General features: G+C 39.3%; 1 protein-coding gene across 3 annotated transcripts in view; it reads right to left on the bottom strand.

The window, feature by feature from the left end:
• Positions 1-19,172, bottom strand: part of sfmbt2 (Scm like with four mbt domains 2) — a 56,999-nt gene that overhangs the window by 23,663 nt on the left and 14,164 nt on the right. For 2 of the 3 annotated variants that reach the window (XR_007111243.1, XM_047575120.1), the window contains exons 4-5: positions 16,087-16,327; positions 11,573-11,587 (exon numbers count right to left, since the gene is read on the bottom strand). Coding sequence is in view for 2 of the 3 variants with exons in the window: in XM_047575120.1 (XP_047431076.1) it covers positions 11,573-11,587; positions 16,087-16,327 (256 nt within the window). In the remaining variant the exon portion in view is untranslated. The remainder of the gene's footprint in view (positions 1-11,572; positions 11,588-16,086; positions 16,328-19,172) is intronic. The other variant, XM_047575121.1, reaches the window with a different exon arrangement.

Below are 19,172 nucleotides of genomic sequence, written 5' to 3'. Positions count from 1 at the left end.
GAAACCTAGTGTAACACTTTGCATACTTCACACTGAAGATCTCATTTGGTGCATATTGTTTGAAGAGTTCACAGGTTTTCTCTCATGAACTGAAGAATTCTCAAATGAATGACCTGTGATGCTACTTGATCTCTTCCTTCCTGGTTAATGTCTTTTTCCTCCTGATCTTCTGTCACTAACTCAAACTGTGTTTTCTTATGCTTTCTGTGCAACTTAGACCTGATAAATGAGACATAAACACTGATGAAAACCTCTTCAAATTAAAAAACGCTCCTAATTTCTAGACTCACTCGTCTCGTTTCCTGAATTCAAGGAGTCAAGTTCAAATTACGCGCCATTTACAAGACGTTCAAGGGAGTCTTTGATTTCACGCTTCACAAGAACATTACGTCCAAAATTTAACATTTTATAACCATGAATAAATAAAAGCCTTTGAAAAGCTGACACGTGTTTTGTTTCTTCGCGTACTGACACTAAACATGCAAGTGTTGGCTAATGTCCTGGTGTCCACTTCCATGGACATTCAACTTTTACTTAATTAATTATAAGAGTGTTATTCAAAATTTGCTTGGTGGCATGAACATAAATTCATATATATATATATTTCTGACTGAAACACTTACTCATCCCTCGTTCAGTGTCATTCTTATCTTCTTGTCGTGCGTCTGTCGCTCATTCAGAGCGCGCTCCTGCTTAAAGTCATGACTCGGCTGTGATTGGATAATCAGGATCCAGAAACGCTGACGTGACTCGAACGCAGCATTTTTTTGTTGGTTTTAGAAGCACAAATACGTCACATCCATTCGAATTGGTTCGATGTAACGTTCAGGGACATACAAGAAAAAAATGGGGAAAATGTGGATTTTTTTCCCCCGTAGAAGAATGACCGGAGCATAAAATAAATAATACGATCATTATGCAATATACACCAATCAGCCACAACATTATGACCACTCAGAGGAGACGTAAATAACATTTAAACCATCTTATCTCATCTGCCGGGAAACTTTTCAGCCGTATTTGATCATAGAGACGTTAAAATAGTAACAGAGACTCTATTTAAAGCGAGAAAAACACCAAAATCTAAATTAAACTCTGGCATTTGAAGCCTGATATACACCGATCAGCCACAATATTATGACCACTGACAACATTTATATCAAGTCAGTACCACTTTCCACCTGTGTTGTTGTTTTTATGTTTTCATGCATTGACTTTATGAGTTTTATGTGTTATGACTTTAATGTAAAGCGCACTGGGTATCTTTTGGTTACAGAAATACATTTTTAATTGTTACAACTGCAACACAAATGACTGCAAGTGCGTTAGTTTGTTCGAAGCCTTTTTAATTTAGGCTCCCGAAGCTTCGTCTGCTCTTTGCAGTCGACTTTTCTCTGGTCTCACCACCGATATTGCACATTCGCATTTATTTTTAAAGCAAATGCCGCAGTTACTGTGTAGAAATACACCGCACATCTTTTCTGGTGCACGTTACATAATCTGTATGTAGTATATTTACTTTGATGCTACTTTTGCTGCATCACATAAAGAGGAACTGCCCGTCCTATTTGCGTTTTCTCCTGAAAGAAATTAGCCTCGCAGTCGCTTTTCACTTAAGCGGAAACGTTTTTCCCTCGAGAACATTTGTAGTTTCTGTGTTAGTTTCTGTCTCTCGTTGTGTTTGTTTGTTTGTTTGTGTGTTTGCTGGAACCGCGTAGGTGACGTAATCAACAGACTGAGAAGTTGCGGCTTTTTTAAAACAAGATGAAAAAAAAGAAGTTTCTCACCCTTCACAAAACGCGCGCAACACACACACACACGAACGCTAAAAAAGAAAATACCCACAAGGCTTCTCTGTAAATGTACAAATATAAACCGCAGCAGCTCAGAGCCTTAATTAATCCACAGTCAGACTGTACTTCCACAGACACTGGAGGTTAAATCCGTCTCCTGAAACAAACTACAAAAAAAGTGACGCTCTGGATTTTGAATAATTGACTTTTTGAGTCAATAAATCCTCCCGTGGCTTCAGACTCCAGAGGTCCTGCCCCAAATCAAATCAACAACTGTGGAATTTTCTCTTGAATAAATCAATGTGTCACCGCGGGAGCGGCAGCAGCAGCTTTCAAACGCCGAGCAGCGAATCCTGTCTGCGGCTCAGACGCCTCTCTCTCTCCGTACGCCGGGGTAATAATAGTATTTTTTCCTGTGAGACTATTTTTCTTTCCTCGCCACCAGTGACGCTGACGTCGTCGTCGCTGCTGTCGCTGCTGCTGCTGGATGTTTGCAAGCGCTCGCACACAGAGGCTGCACGCACAGAAAATAGATAAACTATTTTTACAGATCCTGCTAAGATTAGTCATGAAGCCGTTTAGAGCTCGAGCTAAAAAACTTCAGCCTCCATCGGCCGCTCTGTCCCCCCCACCCCCCCCCCTCCCCCCGCCCGCCTCACACTGAAGCCCTTTGTCTGTGCGTGTATTTATATATTTATATATAATTTATTTTCCTCATTTCCATCCTGCAGCGATAGTGTGATAGCTGACTTTCACTACAATAGTGCATATTCATCCTTGCAGGGAGGAGAGGAACTTTCACTACATAGTGCATATACTGAAGGAGATCCTCAACCCCTCCTCCCCCGCCCTTTAACACTACACCATCCTCACCCCCTCCCTCCCTCCCTCCCTCCCTCCCTCCCTCCCAGCTGACTGAAGTCTCCAAGCAACTATCCACCACTAGAAAACAACAACAACAGATATATATATATATATCTATATATATATATACACATGAAATTTGCATATTCTTCCGTTTTCTCTTTAAAAGCTTCAGGTAATCAATGTTATAATTAAAGAAGAAAAACGCTGCAACAGCTTCTAATCAGAGTCAATAAGAGCAAATTTTTCTTCCGTGTCCTGTTACTATTATTACGTAGGACGGTGGAAAGATAACTTCTATTTCTGTAATAATAATAATTGAGTGTAATACCTGCAAGCGTGCGGTCACAATTTCGGTTTATCTGGAGATGCACGGCTGTTGTTCACATTTTTATAGCCCCTCTCCTCGATAGCACAGGGGGGAGGAAGGAGGAGGGGAGGGGGGAGAGAAGGTATTAAAGCAATTTGTGTAAATATGAATTAGCGGTGGCTGCTAAAGAGGCCCCACAGGAGCAGTAAAGTCGTGTGTGGGCGTCCTCGTCTTTGTTTGTCAGGTTTTTTTTTGTGTTTTTTTTTCTTTTTTTACCTTTGATTCTGTTCTTCATTCATAAAGAATACGACACGACTAAAAGAAAGAGCGAGGTGAAGACAAACTACAAAAAAAATGTTTGTATCCAAGAAATACATTAGATTTTGTTCAGAGACAAGAACTTTGTGGTGTTTGAAGAATTTTTTTAACCCATTGGCCGATTTTTTGTCTTAATACAAGATGATTTGATTCTTCTTCTTCTTTCTAGTGATGCTGTTTTCTGCTCAGATTCAGAGCGTTTGCTTCTAATTTTAACCATGTGAACCTTCAGAGACCCTGCGTCCTCATATGAGGACATTAACGTTTTTCATTCTGCAGCCGATCACAGCACAAAAGTGGAGAATGTGCAAAACATCATCAAATTCTACGGTTGTAACTTGTTTGTTTGTGCTTTTTTAACGTTTCTAGTTTGATACGACGCTAAATTCTGTCAATAGTAACGAGCGACAACGTCGTTAAATAGCGAGTACTCGTTTGAGGACGTTGGGACTTCACTGTTTGCAGTTCTGTATTTGCTTATGCGTTAAAATAAACAGTATTTTTTAAACACTGGGTGACGTGTTTGTAATACACAGTGAAATAATCCCTGTGTCCACATATGAGGACATTGATTATTTTTCAAAAACTACTTCCTGTTCAAAGATGATGCTTGTTTTTTTTGTTTTTTTTACAAATATTTGGGTTACTAAACCCAAATATTTTGGAGAAATTAAAGAGGTTAAGTTTTGGTCTCATGTTCTCTCAAGTTTCTGCATTTCTACGAGTTCTTTCTAGTTGATAGTTTAAAACGTTCTGATTCTTTCTGAGCATGTTTGCGCAGAACCACAGAAATAGTTCTAATGTGATTATTGTTTTGCATGTAAACTTGAACAGAAACTTGAAGTTTTGTACATGTCTAAGTAACAACCACATGAAGGAAAAGTTTCCCCTTTTAGAGCCTTTTTATTGTCACGCGATGGTTTAAAAGTCATTTACTTCTCCTGTCAGTGGTCATAATTTTGTGGCTGATCGCTGCTGCTGGCTGTCAATATGAGGTTAATGCAGTTTTTCAGTGCAGACAGGAGACGGGTAACGTGGCCGACAGCGTCGCATTAGCCGAGTCAATATATAATAATGTCACGTGACCCCGTGTTGTGCCGTTGTACATCACGCAAATTATTTCCCCCAGAAACACAACAAACGATCATATTGACGTCACGTTCAAGCTGTTTACAGTTATTTTCAACATGACGGTCGCGTCGGTTCAGTGAAGCTGCAGCTCTGTCATAGTTAATGTATGTGCTGAATGTACACAAGGAGGAAAAAAAGAAGATTATCTGAGAGATAATATGTCAAATGTGCCTTTAAGCATCTCTGTCCTTATTATAGCTGCAGGGTCACTTGCACGATTTGATTATTATTATGTGTCCGTGCTTCTCTTCCTGAACTCAGTCTGTTAATATGACCTTTGTTTAATCCCTTCCCCCTATTCTTAGGACAATTTGTAATGTTTTAATTTTAAATTAAATCAGTATCTCGTGCCCCTTGTTCAGTTGTTGAAAACCCGTTTTAATCATGGGCGTAGGAAGGAAAATGCACCCGATCTTCTCTCCTTCTCCTTTCACAGCAGTAAACTGAATATTTTTAGGTTGTGAAATCTTGGTGGGACAAAAATAAAATATTTAATGAGGGTTTCATAAGGTGCATGAAAAGGGAACAGTGGTTCAGTCACAACGTAAGAGGATAAATCAAAACTAAATCAAACAACCACAAAGCAAAGGTATAAACATCAGTGCAATTAGTGTGAGGTTGGTATTAATTAATTAATAAATAAATAAATATTAGCGGCGGAGCTGAACCTGAATATTATTCGTAAAGGCCCAATTAACCTGTTTTTTTGTAAATACTTTTTTTTTTATGTTGAACAAACAGTTTTAAAATTATTTGTTTTCGAGAATAAGAGCGACGTTCAGGATTAAAATCTTTTTTTTATCTTAACTGTGTCTCCAGAGGCAGCAAATAACTTTCTGGAAGTTATTTTTTGGAGTTTGACCGGGAGATTATTCCGTTACGTTACATTAGTACTGAGACGTCTGCAGTCAACGGTCTCTCATGTTAGCATTCGTCTGTTAGCATCCGTTAGCTCGGTAACTCAGACTATTAGTCTATTGGTAAATGGTCGACTCAAATAATCTTCAAATGATACAACAATATCGATTTTAAAAGAAAAAGTTCTGTTTCGGGTCAATGACGAACGACTTCCACATCTCACTTCTGCATATTTAAGATTTAATATATTTAATGTTGTTTTTTTGACTCCAATGAATTATCGCTGTCATCTGATGTACATATAAGTATCGTGATACGTATCGTATCGTGATACGTATCGTATCGTGATACGTATCGTATTGTATCGTATCGTATCATATCGTGAAGTCCTTGCCAATACTAAATCACAGTCATGTTCTGCCCCTTCAGCTCAACCTAAATCACCTCTATCAGCTGCATTTAGCCTCTGGGGGGGATGTTAAGTTTTAGGTTTGTAGACTTTTATCCTCATAACTAGATGCTAGTTGATGTAAAAACATGATAGGGGGCCTTTCAGAGGATTCATTCTGCAGCCAAACCACATAACACAGAAGTGGACAAGGTTCAAAACCTCATCAAACTTTACAGCTGAAACTTGTTTATTTATGATTAGTAACTTTTCTGGTTTAACATGACGTGCAGTCGTAACAAATTCTATCAACAATAACGAGCTACAACTTCGCTAATTAGCAAGTACTCGTTTGAGGACATTGGGAATTCATTACTTGCAATTCTGTCTTGGTGACTTTATTATAATACACACATGTAAGGACATCATTACTACTTCCAGTTTAAATACGATGCTTAGTGTTGATCCTAAATACACTGAAGAGGAGGAGGTTAATGCACAAACATCAACCAATATTCCATATAGATTTATAAATATTATGAAACAATACTTATTTTTACATGTGCATGTCCTAAATTAGTGGATTTTTACACCTAGTTTGAATTTTATTTGAATACAAATACAAATACTGGATGCTTTGCACATCCCAGCACACACACACATATATATATGTATGAATGTACAGGTATGGCATGTGAAATTTTGCAAACTGCAGCTCTAACACTTGTGAGGTTAAATAGTCAAAGCGGCGTCACTGTTGACTAACAATAAATCGTTTCTTACGCTCGATTACCAGGCGGCTGCTGCACCAGCGGCTTGAATCTGCTCTCAGCATCGATTTGTAAAAACAAAACGATTCAGGTTTTGCAAGGTCTCGAGTATCACTCTCAAACCAAACGCAGCCCCCACAACTCAACTGTCAGCGCACCACCTCACACACGCAGCGGCGGTCTATCTCACGGCGTCATCTCCAGCAGGCTCTGGCAGGAAGCAGCGTGGTGAATTTCATTATGCAAATGACCACAGTCAGGATTTGTTCAGCTACCTTAACCACATGACCAAACTTGTGATGCTCTTTATGTGAATGCACGGACGTATGCTCGACGCATGCACACACACACACACACACACACACACACACACACACACACACACACACACACACACATATGCATGCACATGCACTCACACAGAAATGAACACGTGCACGGAGAGAGACGTGAGGGAATGCATGGCAGCCAGTCTGGACACGCTCAATCCCACCAAAGACTCAAATACAATCAAACTTTCATTACTTTTATCTATCGCTGCCTGGACCCATTATCACAGTTTGACTAATTTTTCTTTGTCTCACCTGCAGAGACCCCGTTAAGGAAAAAGATAAAAGACAAAGAGGAAAATATACAGAGAGTGAATATGTTCTATTCACTGAGTTCAGTATATTTAAGACACAAAGAGACACAAAACCACCTTAAAGTGACCAGAAATCAGCGCTAAACAACCCTACGGAGACACAACATTTCTCCAAAAAGACATAAAACAACCTCCTATAGTCACAAACTGACCTAAATGAGACACAAAACAACTTAAAACAAACAAAATCACTCTACACAGGCCCAAAACAACCTTAAAGACACAAAAACGTTCACTTAAAATAGACCCCAAACATCTTAAATGACTCCACAGACACACAAAACAGCCCCGAAGAGACATGAAAAAAACCTCAGACACACAAAAACATAATAATGACTCAGGAAGGAAACAAAACAAACACAATGCGGCAACAACTGATGCAAAAAAAGACACAAACTAATACACAAAATGACTCCACAGACACACAAAATAACGTCAGTTTGACCTTAATGTGACACAAAACACATGAAAGAGATGCAAAATGACCCCAGAAAGACACAAAACTACCACAATGTGTCACCGTACAATGCAAGAAAGACACAAACTGATGCAAAGTTTAAGAGAAAAACAAAATGACTCCATAGAGGCCGAAACAACCTTAAAGAGACACGACAAAGAGACACAAAACAACTGGAAGAGATATAAAATTAGAGAAAAAATACACAAAACAAACACAATGCATCACCAAACCATGCAAGGAACACACAAAACTACTACTTTACTTGAAAAATGACTTCACAGAGACACACAACAATGTCAGAGACACACAGATGGATCTTATTGTGATGCAAAACAAACACAATGTGTCACCAAACCATGCAATAAAGACACTAACTGACACAAAACAACTGGAAGAGACGTAAAATGACTCAAAAAAGACACAAAACAAACACAATACGGCACCAAACAATGCAAAAAAGACACAAGCTGACACAAAACAACAGGAAGAGACATAAAATTAGAGGAAAAATACACAAAACAAACACAATGCAAAAAAGACATAAAAACATACACAAAACTGACTTTTCTTGACTCCACAGAGACACAAAACAACATCAAAGACACAATAAAAGGACAAACAACAACGTCAGAGACACACAGAAAGACATTAATGCAACACAAAACACCTGGAAGAGACGTGAAGTGAGACACAAAAATACACTAAACACACCAAATCATGCAAAAAAGACACAAAACAATTGGAAGACACATAAAAAGACACACAAAGCAAACTCAGTGATGCACAAAACAACTTCAAGTTACACAAACTTCACTCCCTGTGTGTTTTTCCTTTCATGTTAAGTGAAAAGGTGAAACTGTGTCTTAGATGAGTTTTTAATTTAAAAAAACAAAACAAAACAAAACAAAAAAACAACACAAAAAAAAAAAAAAAAAAAAAAAAAAAAAAACAGCAAATTACGCAACAGACTCACACAAACGCTGACTGGTGCCGATCTGATGAGCACAAAAGATTTGCTGAGCGCATCAGTTCGTGGAGGAGTGATATTTGAACATGTGTGGGTGAGTGAGGTTCAGAGGTGAATGAGCAAGTTTGACAAAAGGATTTTAGGCGTGTTCGTTACACGCAGCTTTAAAAACTCGTCCCGATCGACCAGGAAAAGGAGTTTTACGTTTTTTTAACAGGTTGTTGCCAGGCGGAAAAAAAAAATCTTCTTTTAAATCTTTTTTTTTATTTCAAAACTTTTAGCTTTGGTCGCTTTTTAGACGTTTGACTTCTTCAAGTCGTAACCACAAACTCACAACCTCCACTTGAAGGCAGTTTGATGCTTTCTTCTTCTTCTTCTTCTTTTTTTTTTTTTAAATATGCTTCCTTCAAACAGAGACAGACCTTTTCGAGTGCAGGTGTATTCATCAACGCACGCATTCCTCTCAGGGGAGGTCACTGCTAAGGCTCAATGGGACTGTTTAGCTCCGAGATTAATTCCAAGTCAAAAAGTCTCTTGTGAGAGAAAATAAAAAAAAAAAGAAAAAAGAAGAAGAAGAATTGTGTGGGAGTTTTTTAAAGACGTCATCGTCCATCTCAACACAAAAGGAGATGAATGGAATTTGTTGGTCACATCTTGAAAAAGATGTCGAGTTAATTAGGAGCAAGAAGTATCTTTAAAATCTAAACGTTATTTCTTCAGAGTTTAATCCACGTGTTTAAATGCCAACTCTTTTTTTTTTTTGTTCTTTTTAGATAAAAAAAAACCCTGACATTTAAAGAGAAACTGTATAAATAGATTTAAATAGGAAAGAAAAAGCTGTTCTCTCATTCTTAAAATCAGACTATTATCGGCCGACAGCTTCAATAAAGAACTGGTTTGATTGTCTAAACATTTTACAAGACAAACAAGCCCCGAGTGCATCCTCGCATTCACAGACACAAAGGGAAGGAAACAGTTTATGTTAAAGTGAGAATAAGGAAGAAAAAGGTGTGGAAGCGGCGCTGCAGCGAACCTGAATGACGACTGCATATTCTTTTTGGCTTGATTTTCACGGCTCATTAAAACCAGACTATTATTAGTCCACACAATCGATAAGGACGATGTTGACTTCTCATGAGAGAAGACACTGAAAGTCGCCTCCTGAAGCGCATTTAAAAACTGTTTATTAAAGACAAAGGAGTATTATAAGACCAGTCCGTGTATGTTTTCTGTTCAGAAAAAAAGGACCTTAAACAACAAAAAATGAGCCGTTATTTGTTTTTCATGTTTAAAATTCGAACATTAAAATTGAAATTCGAGGCATTTTTCTTTATCGCCGTCCAGAATGGATGAACAAAGTTACAAGACAGAAAAAAAAGCGCCTGTTTTTTTCATATTTTGCAACAGGAAGTTGCCGTTTTCAAAATAAGAGCACGTATGAGGACGGTTTATGACCAGAGCACCAAAGTATATGACTTCTTTGTGGTTTCTGTGGCTCAGGCTAAAATGTCTTTGGAACCTTTCTCTGATTTTTGATGTGATGGCAAAACAAGACTTGTCATCTGCAGAAATCTCGGCAAATCAGAGTAATGTTAGCTAGTGGCTACATGCTCTTATTTTGAAAACGGCAACTTCCGGTGGTACAATATGGAAAAAAAATTATACTATTTTTTTGTTTGTTTTTAGAAACTTTTTTTAAAAGTTTTGTTTATCCATTCTCGAGCACAATAAAGAAAAAAAGCCTTGAATTTCAAATTTTAAAATGGAAATCATGTAACAGCTAATTTTTTGTTCTTTTCTGAACAGAAAATCCCAATGACCAAAACATACACGGGACAAACCATTCCACCGCTACATCCTCACATCCATAGAGAACAAGAAAAAACAGCTTAAATAACAGTGAGAATAAGAAGAAAAAAGGTTCAGTAGTTCTAGTTTTAGCCGACAAAATGAATTGAGGTTGTGCGTTGGCGTCACTGTCGCCCTGAGTGGAGAAAACACGGTGAAATGTATCAGATCTAATTACAATTATCCATATGAACTAAGTGGATTAGGCTCAGTTTAAGTTAGTTTTAGGTCATTTCAGTTGTGATAAATGTGGCTAAATAAAACATGCTAACGCTAATAGCTTTACAGAGAACGTTACGTTGGCCATACATCAGTTTATTGTTATGTATTGTTGGAGCTAAAATAGTTACTGTCGACCGTAGCTGCACCAAAACAACAACTTCCACAAACTTATCTGGCAAACAATCAAAAAAACCTGCATAAATTAATATTACATAACCTCTGTGTCTGGATTCCAGCTGTTACAGATGCCTACAAAAAATATATCTCTGACTGCTTTTAAAACCTGCTGTTTCAGTCAATCACACAACAGCTCTTTGCTTTTATTTTGAATTCATTTTACAGTTTAGACGCCATTAAAGCCTGAGATTCGAGCTAACGCTGCTAATCTCCATCTTCAACTGTCGGTAACCATGGAGACCTCACTCCGCCGTGATGTCGCGCGCTCATACACCCTCCGTGAAGAAGAAATGAAGATTAAAAAAGTTCACCACAAGAGAGCCACTACAGATCCGACAGAAGAGTGTCGACTAAAGTTCCTCTAAATGACCGTTAATCTGCTTCCTACAACCAGCTGATGTTTTTTTTTTTTTTTTTTTTCTGACTTGAGGACGGAATTTGTTTACCGCACATGAGAGGAGGCGTCTTTATCAACGCACATCACAGTTCTCACTGGGCTGCTTCGCCGTCGCACCAAAGTTATCATCGCGGCCCAGCTTGGCCTCAGCGCTCGTAATCAACGAGCAGCGTGTGTGTGTGTGTGTGTGTGTGTGTGTGTTATCGCTTTACTATGACACACTCAGCTAGAAAAGAGTCACATGCAGAAGAAGAAGAAGAGTTGAAGAGACTCCCTGCAGAGAGGTGAAAGGAGGAGGAGGAGGAGGAGGAAGCACACTGTACATGCAGCTCTGAGGCCTACAGTCGACACAGTGTTGAGTTCGTGTTAGCCACTAGTGGAGTTGGACAGGCGTGTTAGTCAGAGGCACCGTTAAGAGCCGCTTACCTTTTCTTAGGTTATCTGAGAAATAAAAAACAAACAAACAAAGGAAACAAATAAAACAGGTAACTGAGACACAGGTGTAAGCAGTCACAAATACACACTCTCTTCCTCTCAGCTCTTACAGCTCAGCTGACGAAAAAAATAATAAAAAATAAATGTGCATGATGCAAATCCCTGAAATGATGCACTTCTTTGGGGTCAAATCTCCACATTGACAGCATGTTGCAGAAGCCTCTTCAGGGGATATATATATATAAATATATATATAAATAAATATATGTATATGCGTTACATGATTTACGCTTCGGTTTGCATCATTTAGCATGCAGCCGTATCTGCTATCCATCATTATTTAAAAGAGACGAAATGAAATGAAAAAGAGAGAGGGAGGAAACCTGAAGCTTTTGAAAGAGGTGCACGGAGAGACGGTTAATATCAGCGTATTAGTTAGTTCAGGAAATACGACGGTTTCTTCGTTAAATTCAGACTGAATTACAGTTTAAGCTGCTGCAGAATTAGAAAAATATATATGAAAAAAAGGCACCATTTTCCTCAATTTACCTTTATGCGTAGATTAATGTTACCGGACCATTGGTGAATAAATGTCAGCAAAAGAAAAGAAGTTTAACGGTTAAGAGAGTAAAAAAAATAAATAAATAATCACAGTTTGTAGTTTATTCACTTTGGCTTCATACAAATGTCTCCTGTGGAACGAATGCCTCGTATATTCTGTGCTGAGGAGGTTACTTTGAAGAAAGATAAACTCAAAATACCCGATAATTAAAGTAAAAATGTCTCCTGATAAGTTCCTCTTCATATAATAGTCGTGTTTGTTTTGTTTGTTGCAAACTATGGGAATGTAAATATGATCTTTAAACGCACAAAGAGATAAGATCAAATAATCAAGACTGGTTGGTCTGGACCAGGTGTGGAAATTTAGAAGGTGTGTGCGAACGATAATTACCCCTAAAATATTCCTGTTCCAGCCAAATGAAAGCTGCAGTGAAAACACGAGGAGGAGGAGGAGGAGGAGGAGGAGGAGGAGGAAGAGGTCGGGGTGGATGGACGGGTCATTTACGGAAATCTGACTTTTGAGGCCAGAATTTGTTATCTCGGTATTTATTTATTTCTACCGTTTGACAGAGGAGTTACTGCATCAGACTGACTAACGATGGACTGTTCTACTGTGATGATGAGTAAATACTGTAGAATAATCCCACACTAGTAGTAAAACAGGTTTGCATGGACCGGTGTTAGCACTGCTAACTGCTAACACTACTGAGGTGGAAATGTGGGGACATTTACAGCTCAGAGATTAAAAAAAAATATTAATTAAATGTCATCACGATGAAATGAGGACACAAGGACAATTGCGGTTTCATTCATTGTGAGATGTCTGTAATTTCGTTAGCAGCGCGACCGGCTACCGTAATAAATGTAGTCTAAGCGCAACATTTATTTATTTTTTCTTGTTTATAAAAAGCTAAAATTGGGGCCTTTTTCGGGGACTGCTTTAGCCGGGGGACAGGTCATCCCAAAAAATAAATAAAAATTAAATTAAATTAAAAAAAAAACAACCGACACTGCACTTTTTTTGCACTAGCAATGACGTGGATGTGGAAAAGATTGGATCTATTTTTAAATATTCAAACAAATCTTAACCCAGTTGTCTTAACCCCAATCAGCTGAGTGTGGTCGGCCCATTTCTGTACGAAGAGCCCGTGTATAGTACTGAATATCCAGGGAGGAGCTTGGGGCAGATGGACGGTCATTTAGAGAATTCTGACTTTATAGACTTTAAACCAGCAAAGATAAAGATAAGAAAGAGTGTGATTTTGGTTGAATATTGAACTTATGTTTGTATCAGAAACCAGTTTTTAATATTTAAACATTAACAGTATTGTGCTTTAGTTGCCACACATGGATGGTTTGGTTCGAATACTGAAAACACAGGGAGGAGCTCGGGGTAGATGGAGGGTCATTTCTGCAAATTTGACCCTAGAAAACGGGGTTTAGCATCAACTCAAGGTAAAGATGAGGAAAAGAATGTAGTTTTGAATATAGTTTAGATTAAACAGCATGTTTTAATATTTCCTATAGTGGTTTTCAGACAGAAAAAGCCTGTAGTATCTTCTCATAAGCATAGAAAAGGCGAAAAGGGGCTTCTATTAAAAGCCAGTGAGGAGAACTGTTGCAGGCCTTAACCACGAATTCTCCAGTGCATCTCATTATTTGTTTCATATGCAACAACTAGACCATTTATAAACAACAAACCCTGAATAGAGTTGAATAAATAAATAATAATCTACATAAACTGATGCAGCTGCAACGCAGTTATGTTACAAAATAAAAAAGATTTACTGTGTATTTAGTGTAGTTACTAAGAGACGAAGCTGCTTTTCGGTTAATATTAATATTTCCCATCACGCCCACAGTCTAAACCATAGGTCTTCAACGAGGGGGGGGGGGGGGGGTCTGTGGAGATACTGCAGAGGGGGGGAGGGGGGGTCGCAAAATCTTTTTTTATGCATTAATTTGTTTTTAAATGCACAGTAACACGAACATATTTTAGTTCAGCACTCCACTCATTCACTGCACAGTTTCACACTTAGTGCCACACTCGACCTGTCAATCTACGCTTCCTGTACACAGTAGGCCACGCCCACTATTGCTGCTGAGCCAATCACAAGGCTGCTTATTACACGCCAGGTCCAATTGGCCCGAGATCCTATTCAGGCCCTAATTTTGCACGTTCCAAAACGTTTTAAAAAATGAATATTTGAACCTGTGCATTATTCTAAAAGCTTTATATTTAATGCAAAATGATGATAACGATGTATATTTATAAACAGCACTAGGCTGAGTTTAATATAGAACATAGGAGGTCGATACTCCTCAGTTTGATGACCCCTGCTCGGTCTAGTTTTCCAGCTCCGCTGTATTAAATGTTAATATCTGGACTTTCTGTGTCAGTTTCCTGTTATTACGTGGAAACACAATTGGTAAACTCTCCATCACGAATGTCGACTTGAAACCAAAAAAAAAAAAAATAGATGAGGTTATTTCCCCGCTCAACGCATAACAGATTGTTTCCCTTTCTGACAGATAATGAGATTAGAACACAGCTCGACGCATTTGTGGACGGCCCGAAAAGAGAAAAGAGAAAAGAGGAAGAGGACGACGAGTGTAAAGGACACGTGGAGCGGCGCAGGAAAGAGTCGGGTGGAAACATATCCAGGTCATCTCCACAACGACGGAGGCGCGAGCTATCCATCAACGAGGAAAGTGTCGGGGAAGAGGAGGAGGAGGAGGAGGAGGAGAGGAGCGGGAAGGGAGGGGGGGGGGATAAATGGTCCGGGGGTGAGTCATCTGTCTGAGGGTGAGCTGCAGGTGGAAATATCTTCTCTGTGAGAAAACAAAAAAAAAAAAAAAAAGCTTTGGCAAAATTCTGATATTTTTAAAAAAGGATTTATTTTGGAAAAGCCTGTTTTACAGAACAGGTGACTTGTCTTTGGCTGCCGGTTAGATAAATGGCAGTTGAGACGGCGCGAAAAAAAACGAAAGCGCTTTGAGGAAAACCCGTCTTTCCACTCAGTTTACTTAAAGCATTCTTTGAAAGGCAAAAAATGGGAGGTGTCGATTGTGGTGTGTGTGCTTTAAGGTCACACTGTCTCATGAACACACGGCGCTAATGTCTTCTCTTACTGTCGGCTTTCATGCAAAACGCTGTCAAAAAATCCACCAGCATACAAACGTTGCATCAAATACCCGCGCACAACATCCTCAGTAAACGTTTTCCACATCTGAACAGGCCGCTGCCGTCAGTAACTGAACTTCTGTTGCGACATTAAAAGCCCAGAAAAAGTGTCGGTTTACAGAAACTGAAGAGAAAATGGGGAAGAAATGCAAATGAGCCTCGGTTTTATATGTCGCGATGCATCGACTCGATGAAAAAGATCGGGTGTTTCATGCTTTTAGAGTCTGATTTCTCGTCTTATTTTTGCATTATTTTGTGATTCAATTATATTTACCTTAACCTTCTAAGAACCTGCGTCCGCATATGGGGACGCTTCATTTAGACCCTTTTATCTGCTATTTAGTGGGAGGAAACGGTCAATACACTAAAATAATGGCAGCATGATGGCGTGCAATTCAGAACTTGTCTATTTATGCTTATCAACTTGTCTTTCATTAGTAACGAGCTGCAGCGTCGCTAATTAGCAAGTATGCTCAGTTTTTCTACGTCACTACACATACAAAGTAAAAGCTCAGGTCTCACGAGGTTAAACGAAGTTTATTTGAGTGTCTTTAGTTTTGATTTAGAGAGGGACAAAGGCCAGAGAAGTGTTACACATCCTGTTACCATTAATTGTTAATGATTTATTCGCGCAGTACAATCACATCCCGGCATGATTGTTGAGCGGAAACCTTTCATCAGCTCTGTGTAAAAAAACGATTCATTTAATTTCCTTTTGACAGGCAGATCTGTGTGTGAGAGGTCGGGTTCGGGCGCCTACCTTCAGGGGGCATGAGGGTCTTGTTGTTCTGGGCGCACCAGCCCACCGGGTGCAGCTCGGCGGTCATGACGTCGCACCAGAAGTCGGCCTTGCGGTCCTCCCCGTAGCCGCTGAAGCGCAGCAGCAGCAGCTGGCCACATGTGGTGATGATGGTGGCCACCCAGTACGTGTCCGGGCTGCTCTTATTGGCCACTTCCAGCTTCATGCCCGGCTGGAAGCTGCTCTGCAGGCTGATCTCCACCTGGAAGGCACACGGCGGGACGGTAAGGTTTTTTTTATTTTTTTATTATTATTTAAATAAATCATCACAGTAGACGTGAGGAGAGGAGGAGGAGTCCAGAAAAGATCAAACAAGCCGTGAAACAAAGAGTTTGTGAAAAGCACTTTATTTGAAAGTGAAAGTGAAAGCTCTTCTCTCTTAGTCACTTTTAACCTCGTGTGACCCAAAGTTTTGTTTACATTTTTAATTTCTCCGAGATATTTACGATTAGTAGAATCTAAAAAGGATTTTAAAAAGTCTTTATATGTGGACATATGATGTATAATACAATAAAATCACTAATGTGCAATAGATGTATAAGACTATTTCAATACCTGAACATTGCTGAGCAAAAAAAACGTTTACAAACAATGACGTCCTAGCGACATTGTAGCTCGTTATTGAGGGAATTTGTTAAATTTGCTAAATCTAATTAGAAAACTTGATGAGGTTTTGCACCTTTGCTTCCACTAGATTTCAGACTAAAGCGTCCACTCGTGAGGACAACGGGTCTAAATGAAGCAGAATAAGCTGCAGCAAACCTAAAACGTAACGTCCCCGTACGAGGACGCCGGGTCTCTGCAGGTTAAAGCTGCAGGTGACCTGTGTGCACACAAGCTGTGAGGAGTCAAACACGAACCTCTGCAAAAAAAAAATCTAGGTGCATGTGAGCAGTTCAGGTTCTAAGTTAAGCCTTTGTTTTCTCGTCGAGCCTCCGACCACACGTGCTCTTTGCTCCGTTAACCTCAAAATACAAGTGAGCTCCAAGAAACAACCTCACATGTTGAATTAAAAAACGCAACGTCAGGCAGCCGAGGCTTTATATCGATGTTATCTGACAGCGTGTTATTGCTGGCTGAATATATTTACATAGAAGGGAGCAGGCTACAAAAAAAAAAAAAAAAGTTCAGGGGAACTCCCCTAGTTTTACACTTCAAAGGTCAGTTTAAAAGAGCTTCACAACCTGTGAGAAGTCTTTATTAAGTCGAGAAAAACCTGACAGCATGAGTCAGATAACGCATCTGCTGGAATTTAACCCACATTAGAAACTAAAGGTCAGGATATTTCTGCCTCTGCTGTCAAATGTAAATATTTGCTGCTTTTTTTTTTTTTGGCATTTCATGAACAAAAAATGACACGACAAATCAGTAAATAACACTCACTGATCAGCTTTAATCACCAGCTTACAGCGTGAATTTATATAAACTACTCGTCCGTGCAGAACAACAACAACCTTTTCAGTTTGTCCTTGTGCAGAGAACGGCGATAAATCTGTGCGCGAGTGCGTTTTCCACCGTAGCCACAGGCCGCCATACAATCCTCGAGACCATTACAGGCCCGACAGGATGTTCACATTCAGCGCTCGCACAAACACACACACACACACACTCACAAGTGAATGGAAAAGCCAACATCTTAGAAATAAACACAATACGAATGGCCCCGTGACTTCCTGCTGCAACAATGCAAACGTGCTGTATCACTCCGGCTGCTGGCTTATGTAAGAGAGCTACGGGCAGCAAACACTGACTCTGTGTGTGTGTGTGTGTTATGTGTGTGTGTTATGTGTGTGTGTGTGTGCGGTTGTGTTGTGTAAAGGCCCAAGAGAAATCCCTGTTTCAATTTGTCCAAGCAGAGAGAGATAAAGAGAGAGATAAAGAGAGAGATGAGGGCTGCACTTTACTGAATCACATTTTTCTGGGGAATACATGGTCTGTTTCCCAGTGATTCAATCCACTTACCAACGAGGCAATTTAGCTTCCCTGCGAGACCTCAAGTCACCGCGCATGAACAGGCAGTTTGTGCAACATTCGGGGGCTCGCGCTCATAAAAATATTCTAATCTCGCTCCGGGAGTGACACGAGAAACCAAAAACAAAAAAAAAAAAAAAAAACACACACACTCCTTCAAATCTTAAGTTACCAGTTTGCGGCCGACCGACAGCTGAGAGGCGGCTCGGCAAACAGCTGCTCCGTCGGTCAAACTCGAGAGGTGGATAAAGACCTCGCATCCAGGATCAACCGCAGCCGCCCATCTGGCCTGTGATGTAACGCGTTAATGAAAGCTAAAGCCTTAAAATAAATAAATAAATAAATAGATAAAAATTTGGCTGCAGGCTGAGGTTTAGGGGGATTGAGATATTATGTCAGATATGACCGATACGGTCGGATAATTTAGTAATTAAAGGCAACAGAAGAGCAGTTATGTCGATAATCTGTTGATGAAAGGGAGATTATGTAAGAGGAAACAGAATCTGAAGATTAGAGGATGGTTTCCTCCAATAAGTCTGTTGTTGGCTGAAATAATCTAATAAGAGGAAAATGGAAAAAGTAAAAAAAAAACTGTTTAAATGGATGCAAAATATTATACGATATTACACCAATCAGCCCAAGATCTTTGGTTGATTAGACATTATATATGTATATATATATATATATATATACACATATAATGCAACAAAAACTAAATGTTAGTGTTAATAAACAGAATATTAAAGGAACTTTTCCTACTGTTTACAAACAGGGCGGCCATCTTGGAAACTCAACTCAGGGGGAAGTGAGGATTTTACGACTTTCTGGGTAAAAAATCCGACTTCGTTCCAGTTGGAAACTCGACCTCTGAGTATAAATGTACCAATGCACCATAACAACATCCAGACCAACTTCATTGATAAGTGACACTATGGATTAAGGTTTACACCAGCCCTCCACATCTGATTGAGGCGTTTACATGGAGGCGTTTTAATTCTGATTAGTTATTTGCCAAAACAAACTTTATTCCCCGTCTTATCATACGTATAATTTATTTTACTAAGAAAAAAGCACAT

The sequence above is a fragment of the Mugil cephalus genome, chromosome 22, assembly GCF_022458985.1.
Source record: "Mugil cephalus isolate CIBA_MC_2020 chromosome 22, CIBA_Mcephalus_1.1, whole genome shotgun sequence".
NCBI lineage: Eukaryota > Metazoa > Chordata > Actinopteri > Mugiliformes > Mugilidae > Mugil > Mugil cephalus.
The sequence above is the reverse complement of the archived record's forward strand: the minus strand, read 5'-3'. Positions and strand labels throughout refer to the sequence as shown.